Here is a 26,942-nt window from a genome sequence, read left to right as displayed (position 1 = left end):
CGTAAAACCGCCCGACACCAACACAAACACGCCAGTTGGTTCCTCGCGCCAGCCTTGCTCGTTAACCGGAGAAGACAAGGACCTCTACCGCGTCAATCCAGTAATCGTCACCCGCCAAGACGGCACCAACAGGGGGTCTCTTCTCAAAGATGCAAACCAACCGTCACAACGTCAGGGGTTTCCCCAAAAGCAGGCTTTATTTCCCCGTTCCCCAAATACAACTCTAAGCGCCGTCCTCGAAATCCCACCTCCTCTGCAGCTCCTTGTTCCCTCCAACACGAAAGAGACCACAGAGCGGCAAATCACTTCAATACGGGGGGTTGAAAAGGACAGAAACCCGGCCGGACCGCACGCCTCTCCCATCTCCGTCGTCTCACTCTCGTCAACCACCATCTCAAACCAACAATGATTCTCGCAAGGCGGAAAGTACCAGGCATCCTCCTCCTCGGCCTCCCCATCTCCATCCTCCTCCTCCTCTTCTGGCACACCGACGGCCACCTCCCAACCCTCCCCTCTCGTCACAACACCCCAAAACCAGTCCACTACCAAACACCCTCGACAGAAACCTACTTCTGGAAGACCCTCAAAGTCCACAACCCGGCCCCCCTCCCCCTCCGTCCCCTCCCGACATCCTCCCCCATCCGCTTCCCTCAAATCCAGGCCTCGACCTTCCCCCACACGACCTCCACCCGCGTCCGCGAGGAACGCAGACAAGCAGTAAAACAAACCTTCCAAAAAGCATGGTCCGCCTACCGCGCCCACGCCTGGCTCGCCGACGAACTCGCCCCCGTGTCGGGCGGCACCCGCAACTCCTTCGGCGGCTGGGCCGCCACCCTCGTCGACTCCCTCGACACGCTCTGGATCATGGACATGCGCGACGAATTCTCCACGGCCGTGGCGGCCGCTGGACAGATCGACTTCACATCCACGGACCTCGGGGAGGTCAACGTCTTCGAGACCACCATCCGCTACCTCGGCGGCTTCCTGTCCGCCTTCGACCTCAGCGCCGACGTCCGCCTGCTCCGCAAGGCCGTCGAGGTCGGCGAGATGCTCTACAAGGCCTTCGACACGCCCAACCGCATGCCCATCACGCGGTGGAAGATCGCCGACGCCAAGGCGGGTAAGGCGCAGACGACCCCCTCCAGCGAGCTCGTCGCGGAGATTGGGAGTTTATGTATGGAGTTCACGCGGTTGTCCATCCTCACGGGGGACCCGAAGTGGTTCGACGCCACGCAGCGCGTGATGGAGATCTTCGCCGCGCAACAAAACCGAACCCGGATCCCGGGGTTATTCCCGCTCGTCGTGGACCCCGAGAGGGAGGTCTTCTACGAAGGGGAAACCTTCACCCTCGGCGCCATGGCGGACTCGGTGTACGAGTACCTCCCCAAGATGTCCGCGCTCCTCGGGGGCCGCGAGGGGATGTACCGCGCCATGTGGGAATCCGCAGCAGAGCCCGCCGTCCAACATAACCTCTTCCGGCCCATGACGCCCTCCGGCGCCGACATCCTGATCGCGGGGCAAGCGCACGCGAAAGACGCCGGCGTCGAGCTGGAGCCGCAGGGCCAGCACCTCGTCTGCTTCCTCGGCGGGCTCTTCGCGCTGGGCGGGAAACTGTTCAGCCGGGCCGCGGACCTCGACGTCGCGCGGAAGCTGGTGGACGGGTGCGTGTACGCGTACAAGTCCTTCCCGCACGGCATCATGCCCGAGACGTTCTACATGGTCCCCTGCCCTTCCAAGTCCGAGTGTGCGTGGGACGAGAAGCTGTGGAAACGGCACGTGGTCTCGCGCTCCTCGAAAGAAGATGCCGACGACGCGGACCAGATCATCAAAGACGATAGACTCGTCGCGGGCTTCTCATCGGTGCCGGACCGGCGGTACATCCTGCGGCCGGAGGCGATCGAGAGCGTGTTCGTGATGTACCGGACGACGGGGGACGAGGCGCTGCTGGAGTCGGCGTGGGACATGTTCGCGGCGATCGACAACGCGACGAGCACGGAGCTGGCGAACACGGCGGTGTGGGATGTGACGGTGGAAGGGAGGCCGCCGGCGAGCGACTCGATGGAGTCGTTTTGGATGGGGGAGACGTTGAAGTATTTCTACCTCATCTTTAGCGAGCCCGGGCTCGTGAGTCTGGATGAGTTTGTGTTTAATACGGAGGCGCACCCGTTTAGAAGGTGGAGGTGAGGGAGGAACCTTTTCTGTAGAGTACGTGTGGTGACGATGATTACAAGGATACCCAGTTCATAAACCATGGAAAGATATTTCCCGTACGTGATGACCTCAATATTCATTTCCGATCGTGAACTTGCTACGAAACAACCCAACCCGAAAGTACCGGCCGCATGCCGCCGATCGATCCACACCACACCGGCTCCGCGACGGCCCACAGCGGAGACAAGGCCAGTCACGGTCCGGAAGGGACGCATCAACGCGCCGGCACCCGCGATCGGCATCCCCAAGAGTCCGGCATCTTGTCTGATCATCCATCTGACACCAAATGCCAACCAGTGGTCAGCCCAGTGCTTTAGCACCAAGACACATTCCCCGCGGGCACATCTCTGATCGTCGGTCCAAGGCGGGCCTGATTGGCTCCATGTCTCAAACCCAGCCCCGGGCCCGCCGATGCCAACATCATCGTGCATGAAGTCTGGCGCATCTTCAACCCGGGCCCTGAATCACAAGCAAAGGCAGCTGTCACGGTATGATGCATGATGCAATAGAGGCAACGGTAGTTCAAGCATGTGCGTCGTTAATTCCTACTGATTGTACGCCCTGTAGAGAGATGTATGCCGCCCTGTAGGATGGCCCGAAAACCATGCCGCCTTGACCGTCGTCGTCGGTCCGCCAACTGGAGAAAACAGCCATAGCAAAGACCGGGTATCAGCCCTCCATCATGTCTTCCCAATACCAGCCCAGCTAGACCACAGACGGACTCATATATGTCCGTCTTCAATCGCCGTGAGAGCGACACATTACTATCCACCGCGACAATCCATCCCATAGTGAGCGGGTATCTCCTTGATCATGAGCAAGCGTAACGGGGAATCAAAACCAAACGAATACCTCTAGTTGAAATGGTCCGAACAAGAAACTTCCCAAAAAACCTTTGTGAAAAGAGCAATGGCCAACGAATGCCCGGTATCAAGAGCAATAGGCACGAAACGAAGGAAATGACGGGTTGAGATGAGGGTCATGGCGAGGGCGGCGATACCCGAAAGGAAAGAAACAAAATCAACGCTATGTAACAACGCCAACGAAAAATCATGCAAAATTGCCAGCCAACCAGGAAAAACGGGATATCATCAGTAAAAAGCGACCGTATGTCATGCAGCGTTCGATGCCCCTGCCGACACGTAGGAAAGTATCATCAGTCGTAGCGTTATGTATGTTCCATGCCCTCAAAACATGGTGAGAAATTCGTTACAGTTCGTAGGTGTTTAGTAGGCGGTGGCTGTGGTGCCCTCGCTGGTGGCCACGGCAACCAGAGCCTCAAGCCGCCTCAGGGGATCAGGGTTGGACGATCGGTCCATGCCCGGTTGCTGCTGTTGTTGCTGCTGGGGCGGCTGAGGTTCGGCTTGTCTGGCAGGAAAGCCCGCAAATGCATTCATGTTCGGGTGGACCATTCTGTTCACGTGCGGACCCCGGTGATCCTGTCCGGGCGCCTCGGGTCGAGGCCCGTGAACATGACTGCTGGTGGGGCCGTGATACCATCCGTGTCGCTTTGTGTCTCTGGAAGCCATGGACGGCATCGACATGGTGTGGTGATGGCTCCGGCTGTAAGCATTGGAGCTGGAGTATGATGGCGGCTCAACCTCAAATCGGACTGTCGGAGGGTTCAACCTCACTTGCTCCGCCTGCGCCTGCACGGCTTGGTTTGCCTCGTTAGCCCACGCGCCCGCGCTGTCGCGGGGCGGAGTGGTGTTGGAGGTGATGTCAAGCCGGGTCAGGCCGCGGTGCAAGCCCATATCCCACTGTGCCACGTTCCGCCTGTCCTCGACGGCAGCGTCGGAGCTGAGACGCAGGGCGGGCGGATGGGCCATCTCAGTATCGACCATCATGGGGGACGGGACACGCCTCGGGGGCGAGATCTGGCGCGGTGGCAGAGGATCAAAAGACTCGATTCCCGGCAGCCGGAGATTTTGCTGCTGGTTGGAAACGTTGGCGATTGGCGGCGCCGGGTTCGGCTGGATCTGGCTTGGCGTCAAGACATTGCTGAGATGACTGGTGTTTGTGTTGAAGCTCCTGCTATCGGGATGCCAGGTGCGGCGACGCCATGCCTCGTCAGCGTTGGACGATGTCGAGTCGCGTCGGCCGGTCCATCCAGAGGTTGGGGTCGTGGGAGATGCCAAGTGGCTGCTGGTGGCTGGGGAGAAGGCGCCGTTGTTGGAGGCGTTTACGGGACCGCCATAGACAAGTCGGTTGACGGGCCCTCCGTGCGGCGATTGGAAAGGGTTGGCACCCCCGGAGGGCACGCTGAGTCGGCGCCCCGGAGTTCTTGAGCCCGACGAGTACATGCTTTGAGACCGAGAATGTGTCGTTGTGGGGGACGCGATGCCAGAACCCCATCGCGGACTGCTCTGGCCGGTAGAAAAGGTCGCAGACGTGGGTGTACCGTACTCTGTCGGGGAGACCGGGCGATATCCGTAAGGCCCGTCGCTTCGGTACGACTCAAGAGACAGTCGTGATCGGGGATCGCCGGCCATGACCAGAGGCGGGGGACGTCTGCGCATGTCATCTCGAATGTTAAAGGCCGGAACGATGGGCCCGACACTGGCGATGCTCGACGTCGAGAGCGACTTGGAATGTCCTCTGACGGGACCTGACGCACTGCCGGCCGTAGACGAACGAGCCCTGCCACCCTGCTGACGCACCCGCTCGGTGCGCATCTGCCTCTGGAATCTCGCGCCAGTGGCTGCCAAAGAGTCGATCGGGATGTCTTCGTTGACGTGCACCGTCTGTGCGTGTTGTCGCAGGTTGTCAAGCCGGGAAAACCGCCGGGAGCAGTGGCACTGGAATGGTCTCTCGCCGGTGTGTTTCCTAAATCGAGTCAGCGACTAGTGTTGGCTAGGCTGTAGATGTTCCTACCGAATGTGTCTCGCCAGGTGCTCACTTCGAGTGAAGCTCAGGTTGCATGGCGGGTAGTCGGTGCAGTAAAATCGTTGCGACTTCTTCTTCTTGTTCGACTTGGTCCCGTCGGCGTTGACGCTGTCGTCGTCAGATCCATCCTCACCCTCGCCGTCCGACTCGTCCATGTCGATGTCTTCGGAGTCTCTTGACTTTCTCGAGTGTTGTGAATTGGCCCTTGTCGGAGTCTTTACCTTTTCGGCACTCTCGGGAACCTGGACAGCCTGTGGAAATGGTGAGCTGGGAAGAGGCTTTTGCGAAGCCAGACCACTGCTGCCGCTGCCGCTGCCGCTTCCGAATGTCGCCTTTGTCGGCGTCTTGACATCTTCCGGTACGGGTTGCGGCGTCTGGGGATGCGGTGCAGTGCTCGGTCTCGGAGTCGTCGGCGACGTTGTCATGTTGTCGTCAACCTTGGCCTCTGTAGGCAGCGGCGAATTTACTGGTCTGAATGCGGCGGCCATTCTGTGTAGTGGGGGTGATGAAAGGGCGAAGGAGGCGGATAGCCCGGCGGTTGATTACGACCTCCGGATAATCGTGCACGCAAGCTGGCGAGGCTGAGGCAGTTCTACGGCGCGAGAGTGCGGGGAGAACAGCCTTCGCAGGCTTGGTGATGAAGACGGATGATGGGGGGACAGGTGGAGGGCGGAGGCGGGGAAGAGAAAGAGAACGAGGGATAAAAAGTTTGTATCAAGTCATCCGAGAAATGATCTAGGCTGACACAATGCGAGTGTTGTTCCTTCCGGATCGTGTGCGGTGCGTTCGACTTGGGAATCCTCGAAGCGATACGCAGAGATGTCGTGAACCGAGAGGGAAGAGGAGAGAGAGTCGCAGAGCGGTGGTAGAAATGCGACGGCGAGTCGAAGATCAATCCCGGGCCTGAGTGGGGTGGCTTGGTGGACAAGGTGCAAGGCCGGTTTGGATACTCTTTACGGCACGGTGGGTAACGTAGCGTGGTTGAGTGGAGGACGAAGAGAAGAGAGACAAGTTGGTAGGGCGAGGGGCAGGCGGCTCTAGAAAAGGACTGCCAGGGGAGTGTGGCGATGAATGGTCGATGATGAAAGACGTGCCCTGATCTGACCCTGCTGGCTGCAGCAGAGTGGTTCTTCCCAGCGGTTCCTCTCGCTGACTATTCTTTCCCCTGCCTCTCTGGCTTTGCTTTGCTTTGCGCCTGGTTGCGTTCGTTGGAGCTTAGCGGGAGGTGTAGTGTCGACAGCTGGGCTGGGCGGAGTCCTCGTCAAGGTAGGTTGGAGTAGCCAGCCAACCAGCCTCCTGTGAAGGGGGTGCGTATTGGGGGGATCCGGCGCACCAAGTCGGCGAATTTGGGTGGGAGCGTCTGTGGGCTATCGCAGAGCCAATGCAGTCCGGTCCAATGCCAATCAAGATCCGAGGTGACGGTTCTCCGACCTGGCGGATGAGCTTTTTGGTTCAGGCGTCAGGAGGAGGAGGAGGCGGCAAAGGGTGGTGAATGCCAGCGGTATCGAAAGTTACCGTTTTACAGTGCGTTCGTTGCGGTTGCTGACCGATGATCGGCTGAAGTACCGAGCGTAGGGCGAGGTTTCTCGACGATTGTGGAGTCTGTATTCTGACCCGTTGCTTAGGCGATGATGTCGGTCGGAGAAAGCTCACGAAAGACGTGTCCAATGGAGAAGAGGATGAAGGACGAGGGCCTGAAGGGGAAAGAAAGAGGAAAAGCGTTCGCGTCGAGGTGCGAGGGAGGATTGGTAAGTAGTTGATGATGGCCGTGAATGGCACTCAAAGCGAGCGGAAGCGCAGGCGGTACGAGAAAGACCTGGGTGGACACAAGGGCGGGCAGTCCAGGTCCAGGGCCACAGCCAGGGCCAGGCGCCAGGGTCAGGGTCAGAACGAGGACCTGGCGGCGGTAGTGGTGTCGGTGGAGTCGGTTGGCGGGAGGTACAAGGGGAAGGGGTACAGACGGTGCACCATCGAAGTCGGACGGGTTGATGGTGGGATCCCAGTCAGCCGGGCGGTTGGGGGTCTGGTCTGGCAGACGACTTGTTCGTAGACGGACTGGCGACGGCGGGATGGTGTGTCTGGTTTGGTGTCCGTGAGCGGGAAGGGAAAGCTAGCAGGTCGACGGCTCTCTGACGGGCTCGTGGAAACGGAGGACGGCTTGACAGTGTGTCGGCACGGGCAGGCCACGACCACGACGCCGTACTAGACGCTCACAAGCCGTACTGGGTAGGAAAGTAGTCTGACTGGAGCGGGCTAGCGGTAGCAGTAGCGGGCACAGCAAGCGACGAGGCGTCTGCGAGTGGACGAAGAACGTGGTGAGTCCAGATCTGAGCCAGGGAGGGGTGGCTGGCGAGGGTTGAAAGGTGAAAGGTACCAGGCCAGGGCCAGACGTAAGGTACCGATTAAGGCGGGCTGGCTGGGCGAGAACGAGAACAGCAATGGCCCAGAAGGACGTGACTGCAAGTTCTTTGGTGGGTTGGCTCCACGGATTTCGAAGTAAGGTAAGGTACGGTGCCTTGACTGCGTAGGCGAATGCGTATGTAGCCAGGCACAAAGGATGAAAGGTCGAGGGGACGGACGACGATTGGCGGAAGGCTGGGAATTGACGGCTCGAGGTTGACGAAGACGAGGTCGAGGTCAAAGTCAAAATGCGACAGGGCCGAGGGTGTGATGGAGGTCTGTAGAGTTGTTGACGTTGCTGACAGCGGTGTTGGTGCGTCCAGAAGCAGAAGCAGAAGCAGAAGGCAGATCCATCAGGCCAACTGCGAGTGACATTTAGCCAGGGCCGTCAGGAACCTTGAGCTTCCCTTGACGCTGGCTGGCGTTCCCTGTCGGTCTCGTGCGCTGAGGTGCCTTGTCTTGGTGTCCTGGCCTGCGACCCTACGCAGGGGTACCGCACCTCTTGTGGACGCAGACGCAGTTGGCGGAGACAAAGTTGAGGTGTTGGACGGATACGGACGCCAAAGGGGGTATTCGGCAGGATGCATTCGGGTGCCACGATGTCTGGATCTCTGGGTCTCTCGGCTCTAGGGATGGATGGCCTGTCTTGAGGTTGTTTGCTTGAGGGCGACAGTGGAGGCGGAGGGCTACTGCGTAGTATGGCGATGACGGCAGCTGAAGTGTCACTGGGACTGCGACCATGGATATCCCAGGACTCGAGAGAAGAATGAGTAGAGATGTGGTGTGCGTGCGCGTCGCTTCGGCGTCGGGGTCGGCGGGAAACGGAGACGGTCGGGCCTGGAGTTTGAGGCTTTGTTGGTGTCGAGGACGACGCCGACGACGAAGACGAGGTGAAAGTGACGTGGTGCTGAGATGGAGATGGAAATGGAGATTCAAGGATCCCGGCGGACACGGAAGACACGGCGATAAGCACGATGGAAAAATGCGATAAGGTGAAGCAAAGTCGGCGACGGTGACCTCCATCAAATTCAGAGTTTGGAAAGAGCAATTTTTGCTGGCCGTGGCTGCCGTTGCTCCCGTTTCTACCGTTCCTGCTTTTCTTTCCCTTTCCAACAACATCCATCTATCTGTAGCTTCAACCGGCAGGAGCTACTGCTGCACCTGCAGAGGAAGTTCGCAGGCGGCAGGAAGCAGGAAACAGGCACCTTACATGAGGCAAGTTCGCACTTTCCTGGAGTTGCTGGTTAATTGTACTCTGAAGCTTCGAGGAAGCCACGGCCGGGCGATGTGGAGCAGGCACGGCAGGCACGGCAGGTACCTTTTCCAATTGTTCTTTCCAAAAATGCAATGGTCGGCAACGGAAGTACCCTTTGACTGCGTCCCTCACCAAAAAGGAACTTCATCTGTGCCCCTCCCCCTCCCCCTCTTCAACCCCCTCCATTACCCCGCCCCTCTTTTTACTGCATCATGCGAGGGGTTGGGCGCACTCTGACTGGCGCCTTCCTCTGCCTCTCCACCACTTTAGGTGAGGTACATGCTCCGTGCTAGCGCGGCTATTTTCTTAGGGCCAGGTACTTGCCATGGAACCATGGAACCTGGCAGGAACCGCGGCATCGAGTGGGCCAGCTGTTGGCGTCTGTGAGTCTTTTTGCGTCCATCCCGCGCTGCACTTTAATGGCTTCTCAGGGTTCCATTCTATAAAAAGTCGCTGCCTTGCCCTGGCATTTACCTTAATAGAGAGGGCTGGCTGGGAGAGCCGTACCGCAGTAGGGCCTGTGCGCCGCCGTCAACCCGCCAAGCGAGAAAATCACCCCCGCACCCAGGTGCCAGGCCAGGCCCCCGACCTGGGATCGCTGAGATATCGACCGAAAAGAAATACCCGTACCAAGATGTGCTCTGCCGTGTCCAAGACCTTATTATGCGGCCGGCGCACTATATCAGAAGAGGAAACTATTTCAGTTTGACGAGCCGGAGCAAACATTCGGTTTTAACCCCGAACACGGACCACCCGGAAATGCGGGTCGCCGGACGGGAAGCCGGCGGGAATGGAAGGTGATGGACAGGAGGCATGAGGAAGGCATGAACCATACAGGGAGACGGCATCGGCAGCTCGGTGTCGACTGGAGAATCGTGTGAGATTAACAGCCAGCCGAGTTGAGCTTATTCCGTCTCCTTCCGTCCCTTCCGTTTTGTGTAGAGACAATGTTTGAGTCGCATAACGAATAGCAGCGCGCAGAGGCATCTTAATGAAGTGTTATTCTGGCCCTGACTAAGGTGCAATAGCAATAGCCTTGGGTATATCAGAGGGAGGTGAGTCTCTAGTGCAACAATACGTGCGTCTGATATTGTGTCTATTAGATAAGGCAGGCAGGTAGTCTGATACCAAGTGAGGGACATCTAGACTCCCGAAATGCGGATGACAGAACCAGCTAAATTATGTACCTATTCGTTCCTTCCTCTCGTGCGTCAATAGTTTCTGATATTGTTTGATATTGACAGAAGGAAGGAGCGACTCGGTTTGAGGAAAGGCAGTCGCTGCCCTATGCAAAAGCAAGAGCAAGGGAAACGGAAGGAACACCTGCGACCGCCTCGGTGCCTGGCTCTTGCCCTTCACAGACACCAGATCTCAGGTTCCAAATTCCGGATTTCAGATTCCCTGCCAAAAATGTGGAATGTCATCTGTCTCTTCTCTTCTCCCTCTCGTCTCGTCTCAGATTCTTCACCGTCCACCATCCATCGACAGACACCTCACGCCCGCCCGCCAATTCCCATGCCACCCGACCCGTTAACCACGTTTTCTCCTTGTCTCCTGCCGTCTACATCGGCTTCGACACTACCATCTCTGCATCTCGGAGCCTATCCTCCATTTCACCCGCCCCAGGCTACCTTACCTGCCAATGCGCCACTGGCTTCCTCCATGCCGTCCGTCGCATTCCTCACCTCTTCAACGCCTTCCGACGCTCCCTTCAGACTTCACCTTCAGATAAGGTACTTGGCGTCGAGGTAGTCTGAGTGTCGCCGCACGCCAGACGCACACCAGCACCAGCCAGCCCACACATACATACGTTTAACTCGGCAGACGCTAGAAACAAGTCCTTCAATCAACTTCCTACCAGTCACCCGATATCAGATGTCTCGATACTTGCCTGCTTGTCGGTCTGTCCTGTCCACCGCCAGATTCCCTCTCGGTTCTCTCCCTTCGATATGTCCAGGCACCCAAGACGAGAGCCAGGGCGTCTCTCCCTTTCCCGGCCACGCCTAGTCAGGCACGCCGTAGTCAATACGGTAGTCAGACGTTACTCGACCGTCGAGGGCAGAGGGTAGAGATGGACACACCCTACCTGCCAAACCTCGACTAGGTCCGACCCGGCACACGTACCACCACCACCACCACCAACACCTACACCAGAACACCAAGTCACCGCCGTCACATCTCATCTTGGCGATTCACTCGACCTCGTCCCGTGACAACCACCATCGTCTCCTTGATGAGGTGAGGATCCTTTGTTCCTGGATCCGGCCCAGGGCAACCTCGATGTTTGCCTCAGCCAAGGAATTGTCATTATTTCAACATGGCCAACGAGAAGACTTTCAGATGCCTTATCCTGAGTTCACGTCGACACCACACATCACGACCCTCGGCACATTTTCCAAACGCCAAGCCCGCCCGCTGCTGACATGGCTTCCGTGGAATGATTTCAACCCAGATGCTATCGCAGACACGGGATCGCATTCGCGATTAAGCTAGGCGAAGCTGCGGGCCGACAGGAAGGACAAGAGCTACCTGCGTTGCATTATCCCGACCACCGGTGGTTTGCATACTCTTGTCATCGCTGCAGTGTAACCGTTGAAGCGTCGAATTACTGCAAAATTCCACCTCGAAAATCAGTCAGTCGGCTCCGAAACAACACTTCCAAACAAGGGACCGGCATTCCTGACTACCTGGTTCGTCGCTCCTGATCAGCTACAGCTTGCTCCCTGGCCAGCGCAGGCGCCGTCTTGTGTCTTCCAGCCTCCCACTTCGTCGCAAGACCCTTTTCAGTCGTCGGCAGACTTCTCCATCGGAGTTGGTCCCGTCTGTGGCCCCGAGGCACACCACAGGTGCATTCCATCACGTCCCTCCCCTCGGCACCCTACGTCCCTGCATGCCGTACACATTTCTTCCGCCTACCGCCAGGTGCTCGGGATGAAAATCTGCCGATGGTGTCCCCGTCCTTCACCAAACATCGGGGGCTGGCAGAATTTCGGCGCTTCGGTGCTTGAGGGATGGGAGCAGGGACGCGAGGACAAAAGTTGGCCCTGTGAAGAGCAGGGGTGTCCACTGATCTACAGCGCCATATCACAGAATTCCTTCACGATCGTAGTTCCGCTGTCGCGCTGAAGATCACCGAGACTAAATGTCATCATCAGCAGGGTCACAGGGCCTTTCAACACCACTGTTTAATACTTCTTCTTCTCCTCATCACCGACGTCTACCCGCGAACATGGTCCGCGCAAGCCGAACGACGACTGATTACGACCGTTTTTCAGTCATTGGATGACGCTAGACAGACGTTTCCCCGCGCATCTGGCTGCATTACAACATCGACTGGCTTCTACCCAGGATGATTCCCCTGAGGAAAGAACCCTGGAACGGCTGCAGTCAAAAACATCGTCCAAAAAAAACATTCACCCGAACTGCGCATCATGTCGACCGGCCTGGAAGCTGCATATGGCTTCATGAGTATCTCACCGATACTACCCGATTGATATTCTTGAGCAGTCACATCGCACAACGTCGATAATCTAAGCTGAACGCCTCGAGGCAGTATGGACCGAGAAACAGCTTCTGGCTCAGCATCGTTCACCTTATGGTTTGCTTTACTAGACGCGAAGACGACGACGACGACGATGACGACCAAGATGGCTACCCTCCACACCACACTGACACTTCACAGCCTCCTGGCTTAGACAGATCACGCATAGCATCCGATACCCTCATTGCGTCCTCCGTCGGAAAATGAAGAATTTAAACTCTGGACGCGTGAAACGATGCATCGGGATCCCCGCCCCTGGCCTCGCCTGTACCACAGCCTGCTGGGAAGATGCCGGCATGTCTAGCGCCTAGCGGCATGCCACGGCTGTCTGTCCTGACTGTCAGCGGAGAGGGAAGCCGCAAGCTCATCGGACCGCTGATCAAAGCCAGATCTTTCTTCCAGGCCAGGCCCAGAATTGCCCCAAGATTTGAGGACAATGACCACCAATGCAAGGACACGTTCGCGCTTCTGAGATAGCAAGGTCTCTCCCAGCGAAGACGATGCCAGTAATATACGCAGTTCGATGTGCGTCTTCTCTCTAAGAGTTTTCCATCGCGTATCCGCCTTCGCCAGGATTTCCTAAATCATTCACGGAGGCTTTCCCACTCCCACGGATGGAAGACACAGAGCAGACGAGAAGGGACGGCGACGATCCAAAATCATCCACAGGACACGCAGCTTGGCCCGTTTCAGATTAAGTGCAGGCGCCAGTAGTATGAGGCGAGGAAGAAGAAGCCATTGTTGCCAACAAACGGGATGCCTTTTTGAGAGACGCGCGTGGAAGTCTGCAGATGCATGGGGTTGGCGGCACCCGCATCTGGCTGACCGAGCCCTGGTCGATTTCCCTAGGACAATCTGCATATCCGTCTTCGCTGCGACCCTAGGAATGCAGCTCGCTCAATGGCGAGCGATGAAATTGCCGCCCACAGGCTGAATTGAATCCCGCGAGTAACTCATCAGTACCTACCGATATCAATGCTGCAACGACTCCTTGCGATGGTACTCTCCTCGACAAGTTTCCAAGACAAGAACTGTCATCCAGATCGGCTGTCTTCCGAGTCAGTCAAGGGCAAGCATCTGTTCGTGATCTGAACGCGGAAGCTTGGTGGCTCACGGGTACCTTTCTCGGGCCTGAGACATGATCAACCCGCACACTCGATCTTTTTTACGGGCCCGAGATTTGACTTGAACCGGCCTAAGTGACGATGTCTTGATCTCACCGCTCAAAGGGTGAGACAAGATCGAGACAAGCAGAGCCTGGGGTTCATTTGAGGGACGCGATAGCCAGCCTGCGACTCAACCCTTTCGATATGCGCCTCAATCGCAAGAAGGATTACTTTCGAGGTTCAACGCCAACGATTGACGCAAGACTCCAGGCGTCGGCACCGACATCAATCAATACTACTACACCACGGGCAACGGCAGAACCTGGACCTTGGTAGGAGCTGGGGTGCCCCTTGCTGATTGAATGCTCCGTGAAGCCTCAGAGGTCGACATCTCGGCTTCGTCATGCCAATAGCCATCGTGTACCTGGCGGATCCCACTCCTCTATTCTCTTGAGCTTCCAAGATATGAAGCTGCACGATGCAAGGCACAACGCGGAAGGCATCTTCCAACCATTCCGCTAAAAAGACTTGCGCCTGCCCAAAGTGCAATGATCACAGGGCAACCCTACGTCTAAGATTTTCTAGCGTTGGACAGCAGGCTCCTGTTTGCATGGACTCGGGCACTCGCAAGCTTTGGCATCATGGCCTCTCGAATCATGGCAGATCCGTAGGAACCGGACAGACGCCGCGCGAACTGTGTAGTGGGAGAACACCGCCGACACTGCGGAAGGTCACCCCTCATCCCTCGCCGCTTTATGAGAAACCCCGCCGTCGTCGAGGGCTTCTTGAACCGCCTACATTCAGAGGATTCAAGCGCTACGCAGAACACAAGAGATGCCGATGGCGCAATCAACACCGATGTCGTGCACGGCATTTTCTCGAATCATTCGGGCTCAGGCTGACTCGAAGTATCGCGAAAATTCGATTACAGGGCTTGCAGCTTAATGTTGACATTTCTTCAGAAGCAAGGAAAACCCCCGCCGCGACAGTCCCACGGCCGTCCTTAGCTGAGCTCCAGGTAATGCGAAGTGGCAGCGCACCGTTGAACGTTGACCGTCCTTGCGGAGTAAAGCGGCGAGCTACTAACCATTCAAGCAACTCGCTCAGCCAAGTCATCTGCCAGCAGGACGACAGGCCAACCCGGACTGACGAGAGACAACAACGTTCTACACGGCCCCAAAGACCGTCCATCTTTTATCCGCCTTGCGCAGATCTAAGAACGCTCCGCTGGAGTTTGACTTGGCCTTACATTGTAAGCTAGGACTAGGCCTATCCTTGAGGTTTTTCTTCTCGCTCTGCGCCCCATCCCCGAGTCGATTGTCTCTGTAACTGAATTTGCTCACCGCTCTTTTGGCGGGCTTTACTTCGGTGTCATCCAACCTCGCTCGCGCGCCCTGGCAGAGAACAACGGCGCTCACGCAAGCTACGGTTCGCAATGGACCTGAGTCGCAAGACTTTTGCACAAAATTCGGCCGAACGGTCGATACCTCACACCGTAACCTCCCCGTTTTGATGCTCGTGCAGGTGGCCAGGGACGTGAGAGCAAGAACAGAGCAAGACGCATGAATAGCGCCATGCATGCGCACGCAGTAGCTGCGAGCTGTCTCCAGCCCGGCGCACAGCACAGGTACAGCCAGACGGGCGTGAGCTCGCATCCGAAGGGACTAACATGAACTACCTGATGGTTCTCCGCAGCTTGCCTTCGTCGTTGCAGGAGGAGCCGCAACCAAGACGCCCTGTTGGTCGTCTGTCATCCGTATGATGCCTGCTCAAGCCATCTAATTCGGCGAAAACGTCCGTTGTGAAGAGATGCCCCTGTCGTAAGATGCAGCCAACGCATAGAGGCGACGGTGGCTGCGCTTGATGCCAGTGTTTCGTTTCCAACGCACATGTCGGCCAGGGCAAGTAGGAGGGCGGTATTTCCTCAGCTCCCTGACTAACACAGCATGCAGTCATCCTTCTCCTGCCCACCGGCCTATTCGACGTGTTCGAAACCGCCCCCGGTGGTTTGATGCCCGGCTAAAGATGCGGCCTGGACCGGGACGGAGGCGCTGACTTGCGTCTTATCAAGGGACGGACATTTCGCAGGCACCGACTTGAGCATCTGACTCCTTCGCTGCACGCCATGCTTCTCACTGTCTCTTTCTCCCGCCGCCCTGGCGCGCGTCGTCGGGTACTTCGTCGTACCTTGCGTGTGCTTTGCCCCTACCTTACTCAGTAGGATGCTTTTTCTCCGCATCGACTGAAATCCGTTCCTGGGTTATCTGCCAGCTGTCATTGGATGAACGACATATCCTCGTGCTTTGACCCTTCCGATGGCATTGAGACGGTCGATGGGATGGCGGCCGACGAGTCATTGTTGGACTGTCTGGTTCACGTGTAATGAACTCGGCGGGTGTTCACATGTTGAAGCTGTGGGACACAGTTGTGGCATCAGACTATCGCGTCCAGCGGACGTTGAATTATCGACGTTGTATTTCGCTGGCGGTTTGTCATTCGAATTAGGCTTTTTCCCCTCGACGGTTTCTCCAAGACGACTCGTTATGTATCGAGCCCGTTGCAACGGCGACGTCGAGGGGATCGAAACCAATGCAGAGCGCTGGGGTAATCATGCGCTGAAAGCAACGCATGCAGCCCGAGGGTCGAGACGCTGGAAGGGACTTGGGACGATGATCGACTTTCGGGTGCTCGGGAACCCCGGCGGACACGCACGATGCCTCCTCGGTGAGAGTGTTCGACGCCGGGTCATCTCGTGGTTCGACTCAGCCCCGACGAAAGGAACTTGCCGGCGGCATGAGCAGGATATTTGTTGTCACCATCCGACAGGCTGACTGTGGGGTCGCGAGCGGGAGCACAGCATGAGGCTGTTGCGGTACGTCCGCCGTGAGACTCTTTGCCGTACCTAAGGAGACGAAGTACACCGGCGGGATGGCGTAGCAGGGCTCGGCTTAGTCCGGCTCATCTTCGTTGATGCCGAGGACGACGAAGGTCGACGAGGTTCATGATGATCGATGTCAACCAAGTGGCTGGCATGAGGCTGACTAGAATCAACGTCATGAAGATAGATGATCAGGGCTTGCCTGCTGTTGAATAGCGATGCTCGCGCATATATCCCATGAACTACGTGAAGATTGCCTCACTGACATCCCTTTCAGTACCACGACTTTGGGATGCCTTGGACGCACGACCAAGTCTAATTTACTATCTTTTACCATTACGCATTTAATACATACAATCTGCCTGCCAGAACAGGGCCCCAAACGCCGTCGAACGTTAAAACTGATATACCCTTTCGTCATGGCTCATAAGCTTCAAACGTTTGGACCTCCCTCTATTACAATATACATATCCGACCGCCTCCGGTCTCGCTCTACACGTCCAGCATGCTCCTCACATGTTGCTGCTGCTGCCCGGACACCGACACGGCGGTGCTAGCGCTGTGGCTCAGCTCTCCGGGGACCGTGGAGTCCAGCGAGACGTTGTCGGAGTTCCTACTCCGCGGCCGCGCGTCGGTGTACGACGGCGGCGGGGGGCCGTCTTGCATCAGATCGGCGGAGCGATCCGGACGATTCGGCCTCGAGTTGGGGAAGAGGAGCTCCGCCGCGGCGTTGGTGGTTCTTTCCTGCCGGCGACGGTCCGACTTGCCGGTGTACGTAGAAAACGTGGCGGAGTTGGCGGCGTCGAAGCCCGGCCGTACCGGGGTCGTGTTGGAGCTGCCGCCGACGTCGCCCATCTCGAAGTCCCGCTCCGTCTGCTGCCGGTCCGCCTCCTGCGCGTCGAAGTTCTGCTGCACGCCGCGCGCCGTCGCGCCGCCGCCACCTACCTCGCGGACGTTGCGCGCGATGCGCTCGCGCATGGACATCTTGTCGACGAGATGGTCGTCGCGGGTGATTCGTTTCCACCACTTGGGCTTCGCCACGATGCCCATCTCGTGGTCGATCTCGGCCTCGCGCACGCGGCGCTGGCGGATGAGCTCCTTGTCCTCGTTGGGGGAGGTGAAGCCGTAGATGATCTGGATGTAGAGGATGAGCAGCGCCGGGCCGAAGCCGCCGGCGTAGACGGCGCCGAGGTTCGCCTGGGTGTTGAGGACGGAGTAGTCCCAGCGGAAGGAGACGAGGCCCTGGTAGGCGATGAGGCAGGCGGCGAGCGGGATGATGAAGACGAAGCGCCAGGGGGTGTAGCGGACGAAGCCGCGCGCCTTGTTGAGGAGGCCGCGGTTGCGGGGGTAGTAGTGCAGGATGGAGTGGCGGAGGGAGGCGACGATGGTCAGCCAGCAGATGACGAGGCAGAAGGTTGCGACTTTGAAGCGGACGTCGGTCGCGTTGGGTTCGGCGCGGGCGGCGGTCTGGTCGGGCGAGCGCTGCTTCTCGATCTCGCCCCAGTTGCGGGGGATGATGAGGAAGAAGTTCTGCGAGGTGTTGTTAGTGACGTCGCGATTCATGACCCGGGGATACATACCAGCCACAACCACAGGTAATACCACAACGGCAACCAGAACTCGAACTTGTCGCGCCTGTCGCCCTCGCGCAGGATGAACGGATCCGGGTCGATGTACTGGCGCTCGCTCCAGCTGCCCCAATGGCGGACGGCTTCCCAGACGAGGGCCATTGTGAACTGCTGCATCAGGTACCAGAAGAAGCTGTTGATGATGATGGGAAGGCCGACGACCCAGAAGCGGTCGACGTCGATGGTGGTGAACAGGCTCACGAAGGCAGCGACGCAGACCAGGATGGCGTAGTACCACTGCCAGCGCTTGCCGACGGGGTAGAAGCGCTTGGTGGTGGGCAGGTACTGGCGGCCGTGCTTCTTGAGGCAGGCGAGGACGAGCATGAAGGCGAGGGCGTAGACGACGCCGAAGCCGACGCCGGCTTTCGCGCGGGGCCCGATGGAGCGGACGGGGTCGTAGCACCAGGTCGAGTTGACGAAGGAGCCGTTGGGGAGGAGGGAGACGGGGGTGTAGGGCTGCTCGGTGAGGAAGCAGTTGGAGCCGTTGGAGATGGTGCCGTTGGTGTAGAGGGTGTAGTTCCAGAAGTCGAGGACGGTGCGGTTGAAGTGGACGCCGCCGAGGATCGTGTCGGAGGCGTTGGAGCCCTGCGGGAGGGGGAGGAGGTCGCGGAGGAGGATTGGGAGGTGCATTTTGTCTCGCGACGGTTTGTCGATGGTTGGAGTCGGGATGTTCGGAGGTGGAGGTGGAGGGGATTCCGGGGTCGTCGGGTTGGGTGACGATGCGGTTCGAGGTTTAGGACATTGCTGGCGAGGCGACGAGATGGTCGGAGGAGACGACGAGGACGAGGACGGAGGGAAAGAAAGAAGACGAGGACGGCGAGATTATTACAAGACGAAGTCAAGAGATGGAAGTCTCGGCAAGGCGGAGTGTTTTTTGGGGTGTGATTATTTTGTTAGGTCATCGACACTAGCGTCCGTATCCGAACTCCTCCGGTACTCTCTGTAAGCTAACGTGATTCGATTTGGTCTTGGCCTTGCTCTTACTGAAGTACTGCTACTCGCCCGGCGCAAACCACGATGACTGCGAAATTCGATACCCGCTTTCGCGCTGATCAACGACCTGGAGCGGGATCCATGCGGAATGGGCGGATGGTGGTCTTTTTTCTGCTGATTGTGGTTTTCTTTTGTTTTAGAGAGTGGAGATGCCGAAGGTCCGGACGACGCTCGAGGTGGGGACGGGCTGGGAATTCGCGCAGTTCCATTTGCTGACTGTTTTTTTGCGGTGGGGTTGGGATGTTGGTTCGTGCGCTGTTTCGTCATTGGTGGTTGGGCTGTGGCTGGGGAAACAAATTGCGGGACCGTGAGCTCGGGCCATTCGACCATCAGCCACATCTATCTTATGTCAGCGGACTTGAAAAGGTACGTACCGCATCACCGAGACAGGACACTTGGAGGTCGAAAGCTCCAGCTCCAGCTCCAGCTCCAACACCAACTCCAGCTTCGCCAAAAACCTCACGACAACCCATTGCGCCAACATCTCCTCGTCAATGCCCCCCCAAAGCCCACCATGACCGCCCGCGACGAAGACGAACCCTCCTACATCGACTACGAGGCCTTCCTCTCCCCGGACTTCAACCCCCCGACCTTCGCAAACACCCTCGTCCTCGCCACGAACAACCCCAACGACGTGCCCCTCGACCTCTCCACCCCCCTCTCCCGCGTCCTCTTCGACACCCAGGAGATCGACTCCCACATCGACCTGCTCACCACCAAGTCCGCCGCGCCCCTGCTGCAGTACACCGAACGCCAGAACGCCGCCTCGAAACGCATCGTCGGCGAGCTCGACGCCCAGATCAGGAGCCTCAACGACAGCTACCGCCAGCTCGAGAAGGAGGTCATCGACAAGCACGCCGAGGCCGAGGAGGTGCGGCTGGTCGCGGCGAGGTTGTGGGAGACGCTCCGGCTCGGACGGTCCGTCGGACGGTGTCTCCAGCTCGGGAGGCAGCTCGAGGTCCAGCACGCCGAGATCGCGGGCGCCGGGGGCGTGAGTGCCGCGGCTGCTGCTGCGGGGAAGAAGGAGGATCATAGGGCGCTCGTGCGGTGCTCGCATACCATTCTGAGTCTGCGCGAGGTGCTGGACCGCTCCGCGCCCGGGGAGGAGGGACACGGGCTCGGCAGGGTGGACGCGGTGCGCTCGTTGCGGGAGGGCGTGGTCGTGCCTGTTGAGAGGTCTGTGAGGGAGACGGCGGAGAAGATTGTGCGGGACTTTGCGGTGCCCAACTCGGCCACCTTCGCGCAGGGCGAGGAGACCAAGGCGAGGACGGTCTCGGCCATGGTCACGCTGTTCCTGCTCTCCCCGACACCGACGAAGAACGAGAGGTGGACGCCGACGCTGCTGCTGCAGGCCCTGGAGACGTATCTACGCTCAGCGCTGCAATCGTCCCTGGCGGCGCTGTCGCGGGCTCTGGGCCAGCTGCCGAGTCTGGAGCGGACGCTGGGGGAGATATCGGCGCGGTGCCAGAACATCGTCGCTTTGGAGCTCGTGCTGGAGTCGACCAAGATCCCGCCGCATCCCTTGGTGACGGGGGCCCCGCAGAAACAGACGAACATGCTGCAGCCGCTGCTCGCGCACCTCGAGACGGGGAGCCTGGCGAGTTACTTCTGGAGGACGATGGCGGGCGGGCTGGGCACGCGGGTGCAGGAGATTGTGAACCGCGGAGGGGTCTCGGCGAGGACTTTGAGGACGAACCGGGCGAGTGTGGGAGATGCGGTGAGGGAGTGCGTGGTGAGGGGGTGTCAGATGCCGAGCGCGATGAAGGGGAAGGGCAGGGCGGAGGGGAGCTGGGACAGGGAGGTTGCTGTCATGGTTGGGAGTGTTGTGAATAATCTCGGGAGGTGAGGTTTGTTTAGAAGCGGTCACGAACAAAAGTTCTTGTTTTGCGGAATGGCATGTCCGTTGCTATGAGTTGCCGAGGAAGAGATTCAACTTGATCTCTGCGAGGCAAAAAATCAACTTCATCAAGTCATCACAGGCGAAAGACAAAAGATGAAAGGGACGAGACTCGAACTCGCGCGGGTTGCCCCACCAGGAAACAGATGTTAAGCTGACCTTAACCTGGCGCCATAACCAACTCGGCCACCCTTCCTACTGATGTTGAAGATTTCGCAGACCGGAGACGCCTAGCAAGCGCGCCGTCGTGGATCTCTGCGCGAACATCCACAAATTGCCCCTGTTGTGTGGAGTTATTGTGGCTCTTGTGTAACATTACAACTGCCGAGAAGACTCTCCCGAGTTGTCACCAACGACGATCAACCTATTACTCAACTACAGAGACAACACATACGTGAGACTGTTTGATGAAGTTGCCAAGTCTGATATCATGAACGGATATCATCGGACAACGCCAGTCCGTCCTCGTCCGTCTCGTCTTTCCAGACGAACACAGCCCGAGTCATGATGGAACCCACGTCCCCCCGCCCACGACTCGTTCTCCTCTACAGACTTTACTCCCCAAACTGCCGCGAAATGCACGTAATTTAAGTGCCAAACGTTTCTCCATAACCTGTAAACTTCCCCGGGGCCCGGGTCGTCGGGCACCTACTCGATCCCACGCTGCCGAAGCCCCCAGCCTTCACAGGTGTCTGCCTCGGCCGGGCTGGTGGCTTCTGAGAGCTCGATTGGCTCCTCGGGCCGATAGAGATCTGAAGCTCTGGGATGGGAAGTTTAACGGCCTGGGGTTTACATTTTACAGTTGGATTAATGTTTCCCACTACTCACGCTTGGCGCTCGCCCTAGGTGAGCCGCCCTAATGCCGATAACGAAAGCGAGGGGGGATTACAGACCGTACATCCGCATCTTCAGAGTTCGTGAGATAAACACCTACGGCCTTCTTATTCTGCTTACAATTGACGCCTTGGTCTATCGCTGAGGAGCAAGGAAAACTGGAGTCTCGTCAATGTCAGAGCCGTCATACCCCGTCCCGCTAAACCAGGGCGACGGAGACTAATCCACTCGGTCGAGATCTGCCCTCGAACCTACCCACTCTCCGGGGAACGTCAGGAGCGTTATAAAGCCTCACAAAACTCCCTCCGCGATGCTTCACAACTAGAGATCACGAAGCCAAGCAAGTGATATCAGACACGCCAGCCCACCATGGCGCTCCTCTCCCTCACGGCGCTCGCCTACATTGTCCCCTTCACCATCGTCTACTACCTCCTCTCCCGCTACCTCTCCCACCGCAACCTCCTCCGCTTCGCCAAATCCCACAACGCGACCTTCCCCAAGTACGTCCCCTCCAAGCTCCCCTTCGGCGTCGGCTACGTCTGGCGCACCATCACCACCGCCCGCGCCGGCGGCGACATCCTCGACGACATCATCGAGAAGAACTACCAGACCAACGGCACCACCTTCTCCGCGGCGGGCTTCTTCGGCCCCGCCGAGGTCTACACCGTCGACCCCGTCAACATCCAGGCCATCCTCGCCACCAAGTTCAAGGACTTCGACCTCGGCGAGAGGCGCATCCAGCAGTTCAAGCCCCTCCTCGGCCACAGCATCTTCACGGCCGACGGGCCCTTCTGGGAACACTCGCGCGCGCTGTTCCGTCCGCAGTTCTCGCGCGACCACATCAACGACCTGCAAAAGACCGAGGCCGCGGTGCAGGCGCTCTTCGACGCGCTGCCGCTGGTGGGTAAGCAGACGTCCACGGGGGCGCTGACGGTGGACATCATGCCGATGCTCTTCCGCTTCACGCTCGACACCGCGACGGGGTTCCTCTTCGGCGAGAGCGTCGACAGCCAGACGGCAGCCGCGACGGGCAAGGTCGCCAACACGAGCGCGGCGACGGCCATGGCGGCGGACCAGGCACCGGGGGCGAGCATGTCGTTCGCGGACGCCTTTCACGAGGCGCAGATGTGGATTACCATGCGTGTGCGGCTGCAGGGGCTGTACTGGCTCGCGCCGGCGAAGACGGGGCGGCGGGCGGCGGAGTACATGCGCAAGTACGTCGACCACTACGTCAAGCTCGCGCTGCGGTCCGCGAAGCCGTCCGGGGAGAAGTATAGTCTGCTCGACACGCTGGTGGAGCAGACGCGGGACGAGGGCGAGTTGCGGGATCAGATTTTGGGGATTTTGTTGGCAGGGCGGGATACGACGGCGACGCTGCTCTCGTGGGTCCTGTTGCTCCTGGCGCAGCACCCGGACGTGTTTGAGAAGTTGAGGGAGGAGGTGGTGCGGGATTTCGGGGCGTACGGGGAGGAGAAGGTCGGTGTGGACTTTGGCACGTTGAAGAGCTCGCAGTACCTCCAGTTCGTGCTAAGGGAGACGTTGAGGGTGTATAACGTCGTGCCGTTGAACCTGCGGATCGCGGCGAGGGACACCGTGTTGCCGAGGGGCGGCGGTCCGGACGGGATGGAGCCTGTTGTGGTGAGGAAGGGGCAGACTGTGAACTTCTCGCCGTACGTGCTGCACCGCAGGGAGGATATCTGGGGAGGGGACGCGTTGGAGTTTAAGCCGGAGAGGTGGGAGGGGATGAGGCTTGATTGGAATTATGTTCCGTTCAGCGGCGGGCCGAGGATTTGTCTTGGACGTGAGTTTTCCCCCTTTCTTTTCACATCGCTGATATGGTCTGGCTAACATATTTTGCAGAACAATTCGCGCTCACGGAGGCTGGGTTCTTGATTGTGAGGTTGCTGCAGAGGTTCAAGAAGATGGAGTGGGTTGGGCCGCAGGGAAAGCCGAGGAAGGATATTCACTTCACGATGGCGCCGAGGGATGGTGTTCATGTCAAGCTCGAGTATGCGTGAGTGGAGTTGGTGGCTTGGGATTGTGAAGTTTGAGACCTAGATTGAGGTCTCGTGACGGTTGATGGTTCAGGCGTTGGTCGTTAACGGCTCGTAAATGGATCCGTGGCTTACTTGCTTGCATACGATGTTCATCAAGGTGGCATCGAGGCATTATCCGTGCCAGTATGTGAAAGTCTGGTTGATCTTGCCACCTGGGCAATTCAGGGGCTGGCCATTTGAAGATCGTCTACTCGGATGCTGCTGATATTCGAAGCCTGGAGCAGGTCTTGCTATCGAAATCATTCACTCCCAACCAACAGAGACCCTCAACTTTGCAGACTCTCTCAACCTTTACGGCCGCAAAAGCCCTACCGAGCCATTTCAAGGCTCTAGCCGTATACACGAACCTACAGAGGCACATCGAGTGTTTCTCCTTTTTCAAATTTCGTTCTGTCCTCCACAAGTCCCACCCACGCCTCGAACTTCTCCCGCGCAAAGTTTTCAACTACCGTGTTCGGGCCAGTCTTGAAGCATTGGGGCGAACGACACAGCACGTACACGGCAATAAGGTCGTCCATCAGACCTCACAGAACAAAACCCGTAATGGTCTTCGCCGACATATGTGAGACCACAGGACCCTCAACAACCCTCGAAACATTCCTCAGGATCGCTGAATGTTTAATGTCCGTGTGGGTCGTGCTATTCATGATTCAAGGCGACCGGAGGCGTACTCGCGTCAGGAGAATGATGGAGTCTGAGTTGGAGGACGTCGAGGCGGATATCGTTGGTCGGTACAGAGATCGCGTAGAGGAAGCTTCGGGTCGCGATCCTTTATTTATTGCTACGTTGAGTGACTTGCTATCTTCTATTAGGGTCAACACTCACAGGGGGTAGAGGTTCAATGAAGATCTTTAGCACAAGATGCGGCGTGGATAGAATAACGGCGAATATTATATTCGGCAACCTCATAATTTAATGCGACAGAGCTTTGATGGCGGATGCGTTTCCCATATGGTTACCTATTGCAAGATAAATAGAAAACAGCCGCTCCAAACTTTTCACTGACCCTGAAGGCTGAAAGCGACGTGGCTGACCTGGATGCCGAGACACCGGCAGCGATAAAATTCTGCCTGAACTCTACACTCGAGATATATGACCACCTTCGGAGAAATCTTCATTCAGGAATCATTAAACACACTTTGTGCGTTCAAACCTCACTCCAAGGCCTCCATCGCACAACTAGCGAGCGCACATAAACATCTATCTACTTCCCGTCACCTTTCTTCATCTCCGTCTCGATCTCTTTCTATCAAAACAGCGAGTCAAAAACATCACGAAAAAAACTTCAAGTCAGATCAGCATACTCAGCGGTTCCTCAAAACCTGGCCGGTCGAACCCAACCCAACAATCGTGCTTCAACATGAAACCGCTATACAATGGAATCGGCTTCCTCCACACCCTTAAACCCCACAAACCATTGACACCCGAGGAAATACGACTGCTACTCATCCTGGAATTCTCATGTCTTATTCTGGTCATACTCTTGGTGTTCCTCGCGTATCGTTGGAAAAGGTTGAGGTCCGAACCTGACGACGTCGAGTCGGGGGTCGTCGTCGTTCACGAAAAGCCTCGCATGGGACCGACTCCGAAATACGGCGCTTATCACGGACTCGATGGGAGAGGCCAATTACTCGAACTCCAAGAAGGCAGGGCGGCTGAACCAAATCTTTGCGGGGATATGTGTGTTTCCTGCTTCATTGAGTTCGGGGCTCGCATGTGCGTCGAGATGTTTTGCGCGGCCATCTGTTCGTTGCAAGCCGTTTGAGGGGGTGCGTACTTGGAGACAGACATGTATGGATAGCACCAGGCTTCTATGGAAGTGGATGGAATTTGTGGAGGATTACGTCTGGCCTGAAATATAGGTTCAATGGTTCACAAGAGTCAGAAAAAGAAGAAAATACATCATGTACTTCATGTGGCCAAGTGCTATACCCAAGCTTCGATAAAGCTTTCACGTGTACTTGGTGAGAAGCATACCCACGAGAAACGTAAACATATTCGCAAAGCTCTACCAAAGTAGGATAAGGAGCCTTTCTAAGTATCTTATAGTTTGAACGAGGAACGGATCATGTGTGTGCTTCATACCAAAGGAGAAAGACTTGTCAACAATAAAAACGATCTCTCCTCCCTTCACACTTGAGCAGCGAGGAGACGTTTCACACGACTTATTCTTCTTTGCAAGAAAGCCATCGAGAACCCACAACCCACAAGCAAAGAAAACCGAAACGTACCTTTCAACGATCCAAAGCGGCCCCTTCGACACCAACATGCTCAGTTTCGCAGAGTTCATGAGGTACGTCCTCGTGTGGACTACCCTCGTCTTCGGTGTACTCCTATGCGCCACAATAGCTGGTGTCACTGTTGTATTCATCGTCTTTTACTCGGCCATCGTACTCATACCAGTCTTTCGTTCTTGTGCGAGTCGGATGAGGGAGAGCTACCAAAATCCGACAGAGAGCTTGGAGATGGGTCCTATCGAGGTCACTGGCATTCCAATTTCTGCTCCTGAAGGTTCTGCGACATCGCAAATACGGCGAGCCTGAAAATAATTAGGAATTCAATCCAGGAAAAGCAGCAAGGTGGCGAAGAATCATAAGACTAGGGAGCGTTGGGATATCGTTATCGTCAGTCACGACTGGAAATGGGCCGATCACGGCAGTGCGGAAGAGTTCTCAATTTTCGCACATATCAAGCACGCGATGTCTGGGAAGGCAGAGGTAACGAATCTAAAGATTCGACTTCTTGAGCTTCGGATGAATTCTTTCAGTTGGAGCGGTTTCCAACAAGGTTGTTTTGTTACTCTCGGCCTCTCCGCTACGCCGTCGCTTACGCACATGTAGTATTCAAACCTAGTTTTCAAAACTTGCATCGGAGTACATCTTGGTGGTGGATGATTTATACCTTGAGAGAGTTCACAGCCTTCACCGGAAGACAATAAGAAGCAATAAAATATCGCCGCATGGGCTTATCGTAATCTCATTTCCTCACCCCCAAACAACTCTCACAAGATTCGACGCGTCAAAATATCAACACCTCAACCCTATCCGCCATTTAATCAAGACTTCCCGACAATAGTAGACGAAGGCTCACGGCTCAAACACGCCTGGACATTTACCTTCTATCTCGTATGTCAGGCCATTGGTTGGTCAGGCCTCATTCTCATCTGGGCTCTTATCGTCTTGGGCTTGCTTGCAGCGGTGGTGGGTTTGGTGAGATTTTGCCGGGGAGAGCTGAATAGCCCGAGCCAGGACGAAGA

The 26,942-nt window shown here is 57.2% G+C and overlaps 5 protein-coding genes across 5 annotated transcripts; 3 read left to right on the top strand and 2 right to left on the bottom strand.

Moving 5' to 3' along the window:
* Window positions 1–405: 405 nt before the first annotated feature.
* Window positions 406–2,184, top strand: CkaCkLH20_11488 (glycosyl hydrolase family 47; the record flags this gene model as incomplete). Its single annotated transcript, XM_038894202.1, has 1 exon — window positions 406–2,184. The coding sequence occupies one exon, from the start codon at window positions 406–408 to the stop codon at window positions 2,182–2,184; it is 1,779 nt and encodes a 592-aa protein (XP_038740532.1).
* A 1,253-nt stretch (window positions 2,185–3,437) lies between these two features.
* CkaCkLH20_11487 (uncharacterized protein) lies at window positions 3,438–5,585 on the bottom strand (the record flags this gene model as incomplete). The annotated part of the gene is made up of 2 exons (XM_038894201.1): window positions 3,438–5,037; window positions 5,086–5,585. 2 exons carry the CDS (start codon window positions 5,583–5,585, stop codon window positions 3,438–3,440), a joined length of 2,100 nt encoding a protein of 699 aa, XP_038740531.1.
* Window positions 5,586–16,769: 11,184 nt separating this feature from the next.
* Window positions 16,770–18,535, bottom strand: CkaCkLH20_11486 (uncharacterized protein; the record flags this gene model as incomplete). The annotated part of the gene is made up of 2 exons (XM_038894200.1): window positions 16,770–17,807; window positions 17,858–18,535. 2 exons carry the CDS (start codon window positions 18,533–18,535, stop codon window positions 16,770–16,772), a joined length of 1,716 nt encoding a protein of 571 aa, XP_038740530.1.
* Window positions 18,536–19,370: 835 nt separating this feature from the next.
* CkaCkLH20_11485 (uncharacterized protein) lies at window positions 19,371–20,744 on the top strand (the record flags this gene model as incomplete). Its single annotated transcript, XM_038894199.1, has 1 exon — window positions 19,371–20,744. The coding sequence occupies one exon, from the start codon at window positions 19,371–19,373 to the stop codon at window positions 20,742–20,744; it is 1,374 nt and encodes a 457-aa protein (XP_038740529.1).
* A 1,254-nt stretch (window positions 20,745–21,998) lies between these two features.
* Window positions 21,999–23,647, top strand: CkaCkLH20_11484 (uncharacterized protein; the record flags this gene model as incomplete). Its single annotated transcript, XM_038894198.1, has 2 exons — window positions 21,999–23,430; window positions 23,490–23,647. 2 exons carry the CDS (start codon window positions 21,999–22,001, stop codon window positions 23,645–23,647), a joined length of 1,590 nt encoding a protein of 529 aa, XP_038740528.1.
* Window positions 23,648–26,942: the final 3,295 nt, after the last annotated feature.

The sequence above is a fragment of the Colletotrichum karsti genome (genome assembly GCF_011947395.1).
Source record: "Colletotrichum karsti strain CkLH20 chromosome Unknown Scaffold48, whole genome shotgun sequence".
Lineage (NCBI taxonomy): Eukaryota > Fungi > Ascomycota > Sordariomycetes > Glomerellales > Glomerellaceae > Colletotrichum > Colletotrichum karsti.
Note: the sequence above shows the minus strand (reverse complement) of the source record. Positions and strands in the feature narration are given on the sequence as shown.